Consider the following 16,029-nt stretch of genomic DNA (forward strand, 5'->3'; position numbering starts at 1 on the left):
CTGCCTGAGAATCTTTGTCAGATAATGCTAACATCTCTGTTATCTCTGGGTTGGCCTCTCTTAATTGTTGTTTTTTCAGTCTGTTTGATATCTTTCCAGTTGTTCTTAGAATGAGTGATAGTCAATTGAAAAGCGATCTTCCTATTATTGTATGAGACCTTAAATCTCTTGTAAACCTTTAGTTTCTGGACACCTGCCTGTGGGGAGAAACGGGTACACTGCTTTATTATTGCCAGGTGGAGGTAGATGTCCAGTGTCCCACTCTACTGACACCCAAGAGGCTGGGTATCTTCATTACTGCTGGCCAGAAGTGGGAGTCAAGGCTCCCCTCATGATCATGATATGATGGAGGGAAAGAAGGAAGAAGGGAAGGAGCTCATTATTGGCCAGCAAGGGTGAAAGTCCCAGCTCCCTTCTCAGCCTCCTCTAATACTTCTTCGGTGACAATATGGAGTCACCTCATCACAGTTTTGTGAAGGTGGAAGTCAAGGGTCTCTCCTAGGCTTTTGCTGGTGGGTCTAGCAGTTGGGCTATAATTTTTCTTATGTTCATTTGGAGGAGAGAGATTATTATCTAAACATTCTCTATCTGTCTTGTCTGCCCCATCGTGGTCCTTTGGCTAGAGAGAACAGGGTTTTTCGGGGCTTTTTAAATAATCTGTAGCTGGTGATATTTCCACATTGCCATCTTCAGTCCGAGTCTGAGATCGATGCAGCAAAAGAAAATGCAGGCAACTCCCCACTCCCAAGGTCCCTAGCTCCTCTGCCTTTTTTCTGTCTTTCAGAGTCATCTTATGTTTGCTTTTTAATATCTAGTATCTTTAGCTATGGTTAGTAGGAATGCTCATGAAAGTATGACTGCTCCATCTCCGTATGAATTTTAATATTGTTCACTTACTTACTTAACCTTTTTTTTTTTCTCTTTTGAGTGCCTATGATACAACCATGAATAAGCCATTTGTGGTCATTACTCTCACAGAGCTTGTGGCAAGTGAACATCAGGTACAATAGAATGAGGTCAGTGTCATTGTGAGGGAAGTACATGGTGTTGTGAAAGCAGAGAAGAGGGCTTCTTGAAAGAACTGACATCTGACATCTGAGCTGAGACTGGAAAAAAAATAGATGAGAGCTGGGCAAAGAGATGGAGAAGGAACATTTCAGTCAGACGACATACGAAATACTATCTGAAAACCTCTGGAGGTAAAAGAGTCAACAGAGGTAAGCAAGGAACAAATCAGGAAGGAGCTTGTAAATTGCATCATCCTAAGGGTGATGGGGAGCCTTGAAGTGTTTTAAGAAGAAGAGAGACAAGATCAGGCAAGGTCTGGTTTACTCTGGTGCCCAGAAAGGAGGCAGGAGGACTGGTTAAGATGCTGAAAATAGTAATGTGAACTAGAAAAATGTGGGTAGGAAAGGAGCAAAATCAACATTCAGCATGTTCACGGTATTTAGAGATATAATAAACAAAACTTCATGGTAAGTTAGATGGTGGGGTAAGGAAAGAGATCATCAGAGATGATTCCAGTTTCTGCTTGTGCAGTTGAGGGAATGATGATGGTCATTTTGAGACTGGGACACAGGAGGCAGAGAGACAGTTTGGGCTGGGGTCAGGAAAATAATGAGCTGCCATTGTGGACATGTTGGGTTTTCATGTGAACGTAACATTGTCTGATAGGCATTTGGATAATTTTGTTTGGATGGCAGAAAGACACCTGAGCTGGAAATAGAGTGTTCATTCACTAATTCTTTAAACAGATGATTTTGGAATATGTATCATGTGGCAGGAATTATTCTGGTTCTTGAGGTAGAGCGGTGAACAAAACAGACAGAAAACCCTGGCTTGATAGAGCTTATGTTCTACTTGGGAAAAGACAGTCAATAAATTAAGTAAAGTAATATATCAAATGGTCCTAAATGCTATAGAGAAAAATAAAGCTACATATGGGCATAGAGAGCATCGGGGTCTGGGGAATTATAATTGTTAACAGGATGGTCTAAGAATATGCAACTATAAAAGGTAACATTTGAGCAAAGATGCAGGAAGATACTTGGGAAGACAACATTCCCGGCAGCAGCAACAGTGAGTGCAAACGTCCTAAGCTGTAAGTGCAGGAGACCAGTGGGAGAAAGGGCAAAGAAGCTTGTCACATTGGAGCAGCCTGAGCAAAGTGGACGGTAAGAGGCAATATGTCAGAGTAGACATGAAGGACTTCAAACTTCATGAAAATCCATGGGAGGGTTTGGGGCCAAGTAACGACATGATCTCATGTATGTTTAAAAGGAGAACTGGCTTTGTGTTTGATATATGCCACGGACGTTGGGGCGCCTGTGTGGCTCCGTTGGTAAAGCAACTGCCTTTGGTTCAGGAGTCCCAGGATGGAGTCCCACTCAGCAGGGAGTCTGTTTCTCCCTCTGCCCCTCCCCCCCTCATGCTGTCTCTCTCTCTCTCGCTCTCTCTCTCTCTCATTGTCTCTCAAGTAAATAAGTAAAATCTTTAAAAAAATACACTACAGAGGCTCTGAGGTGGAATCAGGGAGAGTAATTAGGAGTGCACTATAACAATTCTGGCAGGATACAGTAGTGCTAACGGATGTGGTAAGAATTGGTTAGATTCTACAAATAAGTTGAAGACCAACAGGCATTGCTAAAAGATTGGATGTGACGTATGGGGGCTAGGTGGTGGGGGGCATATTCAGAATGATCTCAGGGGTTTTGACCAGAGCTACTGAAAGGCTGGGGGTGCCTTGGCTGAAATAGGGAAGACTGTGTAAGAAGGAAGTTAAGGAAGAAGTATCAGGAGCTCAGTTTTGTTTCTATTAAGTCTGAGATCCTATGGAATATCCAAATGGAGATGTCAACTAGGCAGTTGCATGTATGAGACCAGAATTCAGAGAAAGGCCTGGGTGTAAGATAAAAATTTGAGTCCTTTCAGGGTACAGATAAATTTTAAAGTCATGATGTCAGATGACACCATCAAAGGACAGCGTATAGGTAGAGAAGAGGGGAGTTTGAGTACCTAGTCTGGAGACACGGGAGAATTCAGAGGTCCAGTTGATGAGAAGTCAGGAAGAAAGATTGAGAAGGAGCTAGGAGTGAGATAAAGAGAAAAGGCATAAGTTAGGTCCTGGGAGCACAGTGAAGAAAGTAGTTCAGGAGGCAGTGATCAGGCGTGATAGATGCTGGTGATGGACCAAAAAGATGAGGGGAATTGATGACTCAAATTGGGGTTATGGCAGCAACCAAATTACCAACGTGACAGTAAAAATAGGGTCCTGCTTACTGGTATCACAGCAAAAGCCCAGTGGCCAGACTGCCATCCACACAACAAGTGATCCTGAGCGAAGCCCTGGATTGACCTACCTTGAGGTTTGGTGGACCTCTGCTCCCCAGACTGGGCTGAATCCACAGGTGGGAGAGAAATGACCCCATGTGTAGAGACAAGAGGGCCTTCGGGACAGTCAATGAATGTACACATGTGCATGTTTGAAGACAAGCAGCTATCCCTTTGTTCTTCTGCCTTCTTGTGACATCACGCTTCTGGCTCCTGGGCTGGTGACAGTATGTGGACTATAGGATTAGAGAGGCCTGGCAGGTAGTGCAAGGCAAAGGAAACAGAAAACAGAGGCCTTCAGAAGAATGTGTCTGAGAGGGCAAAGGGACTCTTCTGGGGATAAATCCATCAAGGTAAGCGGATCCAGAGTCACCAGAGCAGGTAATAATAGAGGCCACAGGATTAGTATACAGGCTAGAAGATAAGGAGGGGTTCAGTGGGCTGGAAACTCAGGCCAGGAGAATAGAGAACAAAAACCCAGCCTGTCCACACGTGGTCAAGGAGGTAAGAAGGAGGAGGCATCATCGCCTTGCAAAAATGAGGCCTGACACCAAGGAAAGGCTGCGTAAGTTAGAATTCTCTATACACTCTATGCTTAGTACAATGGGACAATAATAGTGCAGCTGATTCTCACTCATGTCCATTGGACTGACTCTTGCCCAGGGCCAGAGCGAGCTCAGATACAGGCAGGGGCATCAGAACTCACTGCATGGGACTTGGAGGAGAGGAAGTTGCCTCTCTCTTCTCACACTCACCCTGGCTGACTACCTCCATCTGATCTTCTCTCTTCATCCCAACTCTGCACTGACAGCTGGGGATCCTTGCAGAGGCTGGCTTCCTAACAGCCCCGAGCATCTACCGCAGTGACTGGGGCTCAGTGGTCCATGCAGCATGCATCTTCCTCCAACTCGATTCAGAAGCGTGACCTTGAAGGAAAGAGTAGTACTTGCAGATCTGCAGGGATCCCTGCTGGGAACTGGGAATGGTGGAAAAAGCAAATGGAGTTGAGCGTGTGTCCATGAGGCTGGGAAGTCAGGACAGCTTTGAAAGCATGATAAGGGAAGAAATGGAGAGCAGAGCAAAATGATAGATCTTTGGAGTGTGAGCATTACTGAAAATACAAGTTGCTGTATAGTATTTTGACAGCTTCTAATCATCCCTACATGCATCAGCCCTTGTCCTTTGTCAAAAATAAGCAGGGATCCCATTATCTGTAATGGAAACAATGGGCAACTGATGAGAGATTCTTCTAGTAGATGGGAAATAGGACAGCAGCACTGTGCCGAAGAGAGAACAGATTTTCCCAGCTTGCAGAAATCTAAAAGGGGTGCCACCCACTGGACAGATTGGTCCAGGGGAGTTTCCTTTTTCTACCATTTCTCCACACCCAGGTGCTGCCACCATCTAAACTGTCTCAGTCCTTCTTGGACTGGGAGATGCCAACACCAGATCCCATCCATTTATTGAGTTCAGTCAGGGCTGGTTGGCGTCCAGCCCCTGTATTCTAACAGTGAAAAAAAAGGACTTTTCCCTCATTTCTTTGAATCTTCAAAGAGTAAGCAATATGTAATGATAGGTTGACCTGGATTTACCTAGGATTTGTTAACCCCATCCTTTTGCTCCCTTCTTTTCCTCCCCTCCTTGGTTAAGGTTTTAGACCACCTGAAAATCCTAAACATAGCCACATGATGTAAGAGACACATGCACCGGGTCATTTGGGTTCTCAGTTCCGGCCTGTCATTCTGTGACCGGGTGGTGACGTCCTACTGCCACCCTGTGGGGGTGACAGAGCTCCACTGCTAACACTGCCTGTGTCCTTACAGCCCAGTGGCCGCTGTGACCCTTTCTCTGTGGAGCTTGGGGTAAGGAGCTCCCACCTTATAAATGGTGAAACCTAAGCTGTCCCTGAACCAGCAGGTCTGTGTCCTGGGTATTCGTCCAGCAATGTGCTCCTGCCTTCCATGGCCACCAACCCCCTGCCTTTCTTCCCCCTTGCACATAGTTTCAGACATGACCTCAGAAAGCATTTGAGAGTCAAACTCTGATTGTTCCCACCTGCTATTCCCTGCTCGTCCTGAGCAGCTGCTGCTGTCACCCAGTGCCGTGGGATACTTCTTTTCCTCTGTGAGCAAAACCAAAGCATACACCCAGAATTCTACCACCCAAAGCCCCTCTCCATGAGGACTGTGTGTGTTGAGACAGAGTAGTTCCCCATCCCCTCCCCAGGCTCAATCCTGAAGGTCTTTAATCCTGGATCTCATAGTGACTAGCTGTGTGACCTCAGGGAGACCACTCAGCAAAACTGTGCCTCATTGGTTTGAGATACAAAATGACGACATTCTACATCTGTGGTTATGAAGATGAAGACCTCATTTAATTTTTTTTGAAGATTTTGAGATGAAATATTCTTTCAACTCTCTTGTCTAACTTTTCTATCATTTCTACCTTTATAGACCTTATCATTGTATTATAAATGTCTCCGTTTTATGCGACCTGAGTCATTCTGGCCATTCAGGCAATGTCAGACCCTTTTTGTCTCTGGCAGTGAGAAGTGGAGTGTGGGGGGTGGTGTGGGAAGTGGATGGGTCTGTCACCCACCACCTCTCTCCAAGGTGGTGTGTTACAATGGCAGTAAATTTTACCAAATGTGTGCAGACGGGCACAGAAACGGTCCTACAGCCGGTTCTTGACCCCAGGGAACACCATCTCTCTGCCCTTGGGGACTAAACAAGCCCTCACAGGAAAGGGCTATGGGACCATCATGACTGACATCCGACAGCAGGACCATCAGCATTGGGGCTGGCCAGGCCTTTAAGTGTTCGGGTACAGGACCAGCGGGCTCTAGAACCTGAAGTCTCAGCCAAGGGTACCATTCCACCCGTTTGAGGTTGCTGGGATGGGAGGATGCTTGCTTATCCATGGTGCTACAAGGGCAGAACATTCTTTCCAGTCAACTGCATATCAACCACTCCATTCACCAATGAAACATTGTCTCTGTGTGCATTAACAGACTTTCTCATGCAGATTTCTGAACTGATGTGTAAAGCCCTAAATAACTTTCTCTGGCCTGATAATTCCTGATTAACATGTTTTAAATTCTAGAGTGCAGAACAACTTCTCTTTGTACTGAAGTGCTTTTAAAGCAAATTAGCACCAGGACATGTAATGATAGAATGGTAATGTGTGTGTTTGTTTAGTATCTGTTTCCCACTAGAATGTGAGCTCCTTCAGGACAGGACTTCGTTTTCCGTATTTATTAGCATAGCTCTAGGTGAATGGGAGAAAGGGAAGAGAAAGGGATGCCTTTTAAATTCTCCTGGTTATGGGCTACAGTTCTTCCTCCTCATGTGGGATCTAGCATCGCATGTGTCCTCCCGCATCTAGGTAAGCTAGTTAGGCCTGTTGTGAGTGAGAAGCATTCCTCTTGCCTTCCCTCTGGCTGCCCTCTGCACCCCTTTCCACTTCTGCCAGCCAGAGCCTGTGACCTCACGATGCTTCAGCCTTCAGCTCCCCCTTGGCCACACAGCACTGCCTACTGGAAATCCTCCTCCTCTTCGCTTCACCTGCCTCCATCAGTAGTCAAGTGGAGGCCTGGCATGGCCAGAGAATAGCTTAGATCAGTCTTTTAGGCTTTCTGGAGCTTGGTTTCCTCATCTGAAAAATGGAGGTGAGTCAGGCTTGGTGCCAAGGATTTAGGTCATCTCATTTAGCCATATGTGATTGTCACTCCAAGCCTACAAAAGGAAAATAAGGCACAGAAAGGGGAAGAAACTTGCCTGGGTCACCGAGGCTCAAACTCAGCTCTGTGACTCCTCGGTGCTGCTCCTAGCACAGACCTACCTACCCTTCTCCTAGCCAGTCTGGGTGGAGCTTTGGTAATTGGCTTCGAAGAAACTCACCTGATAATTGGGATATCCAGTCATGTCCACAAATGCTGGTCTTGGATGAACTCCAAGTGGCTTCCCAGTGCTTGCTTTCCTTCCATCATTATCTACTCTGGTCCAGGCGTTCAAGGACTTCCTACCTAGCCTCATCCAATATAAGGGAAGACACAAAGACTTCCATTATGGCCTGATGGTGAATATTTGCATATCAACAGCACAAGCAATGGGAAGACCCTTGGTGGGGATGGGGATGGGAGGGAGGAGGAGGGCTACTTTGGGCCAAAGGATTGCTCTTGGCTCACAAAAAAAAAAAAAAAAAAAAAAAAAAAAAAGTCCTTCTCTGCTTGTATGTACAGCAAGGCCTGCTTACAGTGCTCTAGGTGCCATCTTCCCAGGTTAAGGAGGACACATGAAGACCACACACATATACACACTACTTACTTGGATGAGACAAACTTTCTCTTTCTTTGACGCTCAAGAAAGTAATTGAATTCAGTTTTTTCTGACTTAAGAATGTGAAGTTAGAGTTCTATCCTCTGAATCAGCAAGAGGATAGACTGGAATCCATAAGTAAACATGGCCTGACTAAGGCCCATTGGGATGCCCTTTACAGAAATCTGCTTCTAGCCTATTTTGAAGATGTCAGGAAATTCCTTAGTTCCTTCCACAAGTAACTTATGTGTCATTGTGCCTACCCTAAAGGGGCACCGATGAATGAATGGAAAGTCTCTCCAGTTCTGCCGTAAAGATTAGGCTGAATCCAGACAGGTGAACCCTGAGCTTGTACAAGCCAGTTCTTAGTGGGGGAGCAGGAAAAAGGAACTCCTTCAGCAGGGAGAACCTCCATGGTTGTCCAGAGTTCAGCCTGCACAGCGGCTACATAGGAGTTGGAAGAGAAAGAAATGATTCAGGTTCTGTGAGAAACGGATTGCCTCTGGGAGAAATGAGCTGTGAAAAGTAGCATAAATAAGAGAGCAGGAGCAGGGACGGGGAAGAAAAGAGATTGGATGAAGCCTTTGCCCCAGATTCTTCTCCTGGGGGTCCCACTCCCCCGCCCCCAACCCCAATCATATCATAAACATTTTCCCTCACCTGTATTACACTGCCTGATATTTCCTAATGAACACATCCAAGAGAATGAGGTCTCGAATGTGAAGGTGTTCGTTGTAATAGCATTCATGTTCTCCCAGTTTGGAAAGCTCCTAACTATCCCTATGGTATGGTTACAGATATAATGGTTATATGCCTCATCATTTCACTTTCAACAAAACATAAACAACATGGAATGGTGTTATTAATGATTGGGGGGAAAGCAGAAGCAAAACTGTATAAATCCTGTGATTTGTAAAAATAAGGATATGACTGGAAGCACACTAAAGGGAAATCAGAAATGAAAACCATGTTTTTGGAGGGGTAGAATGGATGTTTTGCTTTTGTAATTTCATGTAGCATATAATAGTAAATCCAGATCAATTAAAAAATGCAGTTATCTCTGGAAGAATCCAGGGTCATCAGCCCTGAATACACCTTAGAGGCATGCAGCACCGTGTTCTAATAACTATGCTGGTGATAGTATGCGCCCAGCTCTGAGCAGCCCTGGGCGAGACTCTGGTCACACGGGGCCATGCAACCGAGTTCCGCCAGATTGCTCTTCTGACCCCACCTTAAAACAGCTAAGGAAAGGGGTGCCTGGGTGGCTCAGTTGTTAAGTGTCTGCCTTCGGCTCAGGTCATGATCCCAGGGTCCTGGCATCGAGGTCCGCATTGGCTCCCTGCGTGGCCAGGAAGCCTGCTTCTCTCTCTCCTGCTCCCACTGCTTATGTTCCCTCTCTCGCTGTCTCTCTGTCAAATAAATAAAATGTTAAGACCAAATAAAACAGCTGAGGGACTGGGACACTTGTTTGGAGGGGGAGGCATGCCATTTGTTGTGCAAGAGCCTTTGTGGGGGTGTCTCAGACTGAGTGGGGTACCACGGAGCTAAGTTAGAGACATAGGAGGGTGTTTGGAGAGTCAGAGAACACCTTTGTGCACATTCCATACTTCACCTGGTGAACTCCTCTTGCTCCTTCAAGATGAATTCTCTTCTCATCCCTCCCCTCTGAGGAGTCTTCCCTCAGTGTCCCCACCCCACCCTGAGATCACCTCTGATCCCCTGCACCCCTGTAGTACCCTGTGGCTAGCTGTACTACTGTCCTGAGCATGTTGTGTTATCATGATCTTTTTGTATCTATCGTAATGCAAAAGGGGACTTTGTCATATTAATTTTGGGCTCGCTGGTGCCTAATGTAGTGTGTGGCACATAAAGCTTAATGATCGTTAAATGAATAAATACACAAGAATGTATAAATTAGGACTATAGTAAGGATCATTTTGCTTCTTAGGCAAATATTCAAGGGGTTTCTAGTGCTCTTCGCATCACAGTCCAGTAGCTCAGATGGATTCAGTGGTGAAATAGCTTTTTTAGATAAACCTGAGAAACGTGCCATCATTTGTAATGCTGTTTCCATGAGAAAAAATGAAATTCATTTTGTGCTTTCAAGAGCCAACTTCTGGATGAATCCCTAGGTCACACGTTACAGTAGTTCCTCCTTATCTGAGGTATCCTTCACGCAGTTTTGGTGACTGACTCATGTCCCCCTCTAGTCTGGAAGCAAATGAGCCTCCCCCTGACACAGCGTCAGAAGGTCAATGGTAGCATAATAGCACGTCCCAGCACCTGCGTCACTCACCTCACGTCATCTCCTCATGTAGGCATTTCCTTGTCTTACGCCATCACAAGAAGTGTGAGTGAGGACAGGGGTGCCTTACTGGCTCAGTCGGGGGAAGCGTGGGACTCTTAATCTCAGGGTCAGCTTTGTGAGTTCAGGCCCCACACTGGGTGTACAGATTACTTAAATTCTTTAAAAAAAAAAGAAGAAGAAGCAGAGTGAGCTCAGTATAATATTTTGAGAGAAAGAGAGACCACACTCACCTTTTATTATAGTATATTATTATAATTGTTCTAGTTTATTGTTAGTTATTGTTAATCTGACTGAGCCTAAATTTAGAAAGTAAACTTTATCAAAGGTACGCATATATAGGAAAAACATGTATATATAGGGTTCGGGACTATCTCTAGTTTTAGGCGTCACTGGGGGTGTTGGAACCTCTCCCCTGCAGATGAGACAGGGCTACAATATTGCCAATTTAAGAACTGCCTGTACCTGCCAACATGCTCCTTGCTGAGCCCTTAGTATTTCTTTTCTTCTTCTACCAATGAAAATACAAATGAAAACAAGAAGTTTTCAACTTCTACCAGTGATCTAAGTTGTCCAGAAAATGTTACTTCTAAAAGTTTAAGCAAAGGGAATGTTTCCATTTTATCCCTTAAAAGGTAAATTCCATGAGCTGAGTCTGGATCTCCCCCATTTCAGGCCTTTTCAAAATGAACATCTAATTTATTTTCCTGATTTCAGCAGTCAGTGGGACAGATCCTTCAGCCAGCGCTGTAAACCATGGCTCCCAGTGGCATGGCGCCCACCATGTGCCACATGGCCTACAAGCTACTATTATTCAGCATCCCTTGCTCTTCCTAGGAGCCCCATAAAACCCACAGCAGACCTGCACTGAAGTCAGAAAAGCAAAATTTAAGAAAAAGGCCAAATGTGAGGGCAAAACTTTCCTCACTCTATCCAGGATGGTGCCAGTGGTTTCCTTTTCCCAGCCTCTAATCCAAGCTAAAAATTATATAAATGAACTGGAACCCACTCCAGTTAGAAGGCCCTAGATAAACCACAGTCAGTCCAGCCTCAGGAGGGATGCTCTGGTGGCCACACCCCCAGCAGCAGAGTGAGCAGCTCTCTGCACTAGCCCTGTGTTCTCACACAGAGGGGGTTAGTGGTACAGGACAAGGCCACCTTGAAAATATGTGGAACTGGGCTGTTGGGATTCCAGGGTAGTGTTTAGGGAAAGAATTACCATGTAAAAGAGTTAAGTAGGTTGAGCAAGAATTGAAAACAAAGGATTCTGGCTGGAGAGGTAGGAGAACAAGGGATGGAGTTCACAGAAAGATCACAGATCAGTTCATTCTTTCTCCTTGATACTTGTTGGTTAAGAGAAGGCATGGAACATCTTTGGTCTGAAAAAAAAAAATTCAGTAGCTTGTCCTGCTGTTGCGAAGTCAGCAAGTCAAATGCTGAGCTCTGCAAACTCTGAGCTCCCACCCTCAAAGGACTTAATGAGCATGGGGTGACTGATAGTTTGTGTGTCTCTAGAAGTTCATGGCTTTCCGTTAAGTAAGAGCAAGGGAATAAATGAACTCATAGTTTACTTACTTTATAAACAGACAACCAGCAAGGGAGAGCTACTTTGAGAATGATTTTGGTAACACAGCTGTGTGTCTGATACATGGGAAACCGTACCCCACAGCTCACAAGTATTTGAAGAAATTATTTATCCAAGGAAAGGATGGTCACATTTTCTTGAATGCCAATGCTAACTTAAGGGGGCTATATGCTTTGTATCCATACCAGATTTTCGTGTAAGGAACTGCCTCGACTTGGTAAATGAAGATGGAGAGTCATAGAATATAAAGATTTGATCGTTTGGTGTTTTTTTTGAAGCTTCAGATACCAGATGCTCCCAATACGTGTCTCTTCAGTGCTGTCCAGAAATCTCAGAAAGTTGTCCATACCATAAGAAGACAGCCACACGTGTTTTATACACTGTTCAGAGTTACAGCTTGGGAAAATATAGTTATTTTAACCCAGCTGTAAACTCTGCTTGGGTCATTCTGCAGTTTCAACACCAAGAGACTTCTTCCTATGGAAGAATGTTTTCCTCTTATCAGCACCGTACACACTAGCCATTTTTCCCACACCGATACAGTTTATCTTACTACCAGAAGATGTATTTGGTAATTTATGAGTCTAGAAACTGGAAACTAAAATGTGGTTTTAAAAAAGCGAAGGAGGTCAGTCTGAAAGGCTACCTACTATAGGACTCCAACCATCTGACATTCTGGAAAAGGCAGAATTAGAGACAGTAAAAATGTCAGTGGTGGCTGGAGTTATTGGGAAAGAGGAGGAATGAGTAGGGGGAGCCCAGGGACTTTAGGGCATTGAAACTATGACTCTTATGATACTGTAATGGTAGATACATGGCATTATACATTTATCAAAGCCCACAGAATACAAAACACAGAATGAACCCTGACATAAACTATGGGCTTGAGTTAATAACAACATACTAATCCTGGTTCATCAATTGTAAACCTGTGTACCACACTGAGATGTTAAAAATAGAGGTGCAGGGTGAAGGGGTATCTGAGAACTCTCTTTGCTTTTCACTCAGTTTTTTCAAAAAGCCTAAAACTACTCGAAAAAAGTGTTAACAAACAAACCAAGTTCAGCCTCATGGCCTGTCAGTGAGGTGGGGAAGGCGGTGGATGATGACGTCATTCTCCTGAAGTCTTCCGCGGTCCCCAGCATGTATCCTCCAGCAATTTCATTTGAAAATAACTCTCAGTATATTAAATCTTACCTTTCTAGTGGTCGTTGCTATTACTAGTCTCTTTATTTAAAAACAAACCAAAAAGAAGAAGCTTATAAAATTAGCTTACACTCTTCTCAAGAAGTTCCTGTTTTTCTGTCAGAGATTGTGTTACACCCCTTCCACATTCCACACAGTTGGTAATTTTGCCACACTGCCGAGACCTGCTTACTCTACCTTCTAGGTGTCTTGGCCAGAAAGAAAGTTGGCGCTTGCTACCTCCTTTTAGGTCTGTTCTGACCAGTCACTGGCCCTGGACAAAATCACAGGCTGAGTTCTATAGGAACTCAGCATAATCCTCTCTGTAGTATGGGAAGGGGGGGAAGGGTGGATAATAACCACAATGAATATCTATCCTCTGTAGAAAATGGCATTAGGAATAGCTCAGATACTGATGAGTAGTTGTGACTTGTAGAAGGAAACCCAATACTTACCCATTTTCAAATCAAAGGAAGAGGTGTACTAGATGCTGTATTTTATAGCATATAAAATGCACTTCCCTCTGGAGGGGAAAAAATGTGTCCAACAATGATCTTGTGTTCAATTTGCCTTGAACACACAGATATATCCGGTGACAGACAGGAAAGTGAACTGACATAGAGGCCAAGGGAATTCATATTATGTCATGATGTCTGTGGTGTCAGTACCCTCATGAACAAAATTAAGTTTCCTACCTATAAGTGCAGAGTAGAATCACGATCAAATGCCAGCAGAAGGAGCAAGATCTTCTCTACTCTAGACTGACAATCTGATTCTCCCCTATAATATTTTCCTGGACGTGATTTTCCACACAGAACTCTGATGAGAATGGAAGGAGTGCCGTTAGCTCATGGTGGGCCACCAAGTTCAGCGTTCAGTGTCTGCCTGCCACCAAAACACGTGTGAAGACAGCATGATAATTCACCTCTATGGCACCCAAAAGATGAGGAATACAAGTCAGTCATCTGATTTTCTCTGAAAATTCCATGACTTTAGCTACTTAGAACCTTACATGTTAACAAAGCTCTGAGGAAGGAGGTAGGGGGAAAAAATGAAAGAAATATGTGATCCTGTATTCTAATTTACCTCTCGAAGAGAGAAGAGACTTTTCGCCCTGAATGTTCTTCCTTTCTGTTCACGATAAAGTGGAACGTCTGGGCAGAATAAGAATCAGTCGAGGTGAGGAGAAAATCAACAGAGGGCTGAAGGGACAGTACCAACAGCTGAGGTTCTCTACCTCCAGACGGGCTAGCACGCATTTCATTACTTGCCTTAATGAGACACAAAACTCTTCAAGAAGGCAATCCTTGGAAAATACCTCCTAGGACATTTGTGTCTAAGGTTGCATTTGGGAAGTCACTTTGTCAACCCTATCTTGTGTCTCTTCCCCTTGCAGGGCGACAGGCTTTGGCTTCTTGAATGCCCTGTGCAAAGCAGCGGCCGTCCTTGGAAACTTAATATTTGGCTCCCTCGTCAGCTTCACCAAATCGATCCCCATCCTGCTGGCCTCCACTGTGCTGGTGTGTGGAGGACTGGTGGGCCTGCGCCTGCCGGACACACGAACCCAGGTCCTGATGTAATGGGGAACAAGCCATCCGTATACTGCATCTCTTTCTTCTGCCCTGTGTCGACCCTCCAGACTGACTCAAGGCTTCAGATTTTTTCAGATCTCAAAAGGTGGTAAAAGATCGGAACACTAACTCTTACTGTGACTGAAATGTAGATGTGTACTGTCCTGCCCCTTAGATGTGAGTTTGCAGTGTTTTTCATGCCTTCTTACCTTTCCTAACTGGGATGCTCCCAGCTCCCAAGAATCAGTCCGTGGAAGCATTTTTTTAAGTGTCCTCGTCAGCCAGGCCTCCCTAAGATTCTGCTCACTAAAGGCTGAGGAGCCTGGGCTGGCGTAAGAAATAGATCCTGCTTCTGATTTCACATTCACGAGAAATGTAAGTTGGCATATTGTTGCATTTGTGCTGAGGAGAGGGATTCTTTTTTTTTTTTTTTTTTTTTTTTTTTCAAACAGAGTGATATTTCCTGTTTACTTAGAAAAGGACACCCAGCAATTCTTGCTGTTACAGCAGGGCCTTTCAAAGAAAACCATGTGGCACCACACGGAGCTGGGTGGAGCTCTTTGAGGCCTGACAGGGAAGGTGGACTGCTAAAATGAGAGAGAAAGGCTGTGCCGCGAGCAGCAAAGATCTGAGTGAACGACAGAAGCTGGATTTCTGCCCCGTTCCAGTCCTGAAAAATCTGAGGAGGGAGCCGGGGTAGAGTCTATGAATGTGACCTATGGGCCAGAATGTTAGAAGATCAGAGACAGATCTTCTGCCTCTGTTTACCACATGCCCCGCCACCACCCTCCCCCTGCTGTCTTCTCCCCACCCTCACCCCAGCTACCCTTGATCTTGCCAGGGAGCAGATTCCAAGAGAGAAAGCCACTTTCTGAGCCCTGGGTCTGCCTGCCTGACTCTGCCCTTCATCCAAACTGTGTTCAGTCTAGAGATGGTCAGTCCTCTCTGTTGCTGTAAATTGCCCATGAGGAAGAAAGCCCCCCCACCCCGAACCATTTGGAAATGCAAAATGCTACTATGAGGGTGCCACCCTTTGGTGCCCCCACGCCCTTGACACTGGGCTTCCTCGCTGGCAGTGCTGAAGTGGGTCTTCTCCTCTAGTTTCCACTGGTCTGGGCGTTCCCCCTTGTCTGGCTCTTTGCGGAATCCCAGCCTGCTTAGTCCAAGCAAGGGGCCATCTGGCAGGCAAGGGCAGTGTCTCTGGTGGTTTGGGGCTGCTTGCTTTACCTCTGCAATCTGCCTGGGCCTGGAAGACAGAGGTCAGCAGGACATTCCCATGGGCTGTCAGCTATGTGACCTTCTCACCCCTCGGGCCTGCCCCTCCTCTAGGCTCATCCTTTTTACTCATCTTCTTTGAAATCTGAAGCCTCCTTATAGACTTGCAGCAGTGACCAGCAGCCAGGAATAAATCCCATATTAAAATAATAATCCTTTTTTTTTTTTTTTTTTTGAAACTCTGTGTTGTCAAAGGGTTATCCTTGTTACTTGTTATAGTCTTTCCAGCAAACCACAGCCCTGGGGCCCCGGGAAGGGAGAGCCTTTGTTTCCAATAGCCATTCCCTCCAAAGCCCCTTCCTAAGCCTGAAGGCACCCTTCCTCCCTCTCCCCTTCCTAATGGTGCTCCTGGAGCTCCAGAGTACAGAGTTCCGACTCTGAAATGTTTCTTCCATTAACGTAGCCATGGATCAACTACCCCCTTGAAGTCATTCAGGTGTGTAAAGGGGACAGCGTGGTGTG

The 16,029-nt window shown here is 45.3% G+C and overlaps 1 protein-coding gene across 1 annotated transcript in view; it reads left to right on the forward strand.

Annotated features, from left to right (window-relative positions):
* Window positions 1-14,724, forward strand: part of LOC111148384 (synaptic vesicle glycoprotein 2C) — a 158,069-nt gene extending 143,345 nt beyond the window's left edge. Inside the window, exon 12 of the mRNA XM_022504892.1 lies at window positions 14,118-14,724. Within this exon, the coding sequence (XP_022360600.1) occupies window positions 14,118-14,301 (184 nt within the window). The 3' untranslated portion in view covers window positions 14,302-14,724. The remainder of the gene's footprint in view (window positions 1-14,117) is intronic.
* The last annotated feature ends 1,305 nt before the right edge of the window (window positions 14,725-16,029 follow it).

This window comes from Enhydra lutris, unplaced genomic scaffold (genome assembly GCF_002288905.1).
Source record: "Enhydra lutris kenyoni isolate GAN:26980312 unplaced genomic scaffold, ASM228890v2 scaffoldscaffold19, whole genome shotgun sequence".
NCBI classification, from domain to species: Eukaryota; Metazoa; Chordata; class Mammalia; order Carnivora; family Mustelidae; genus Enhydra; species Enhydra lutris.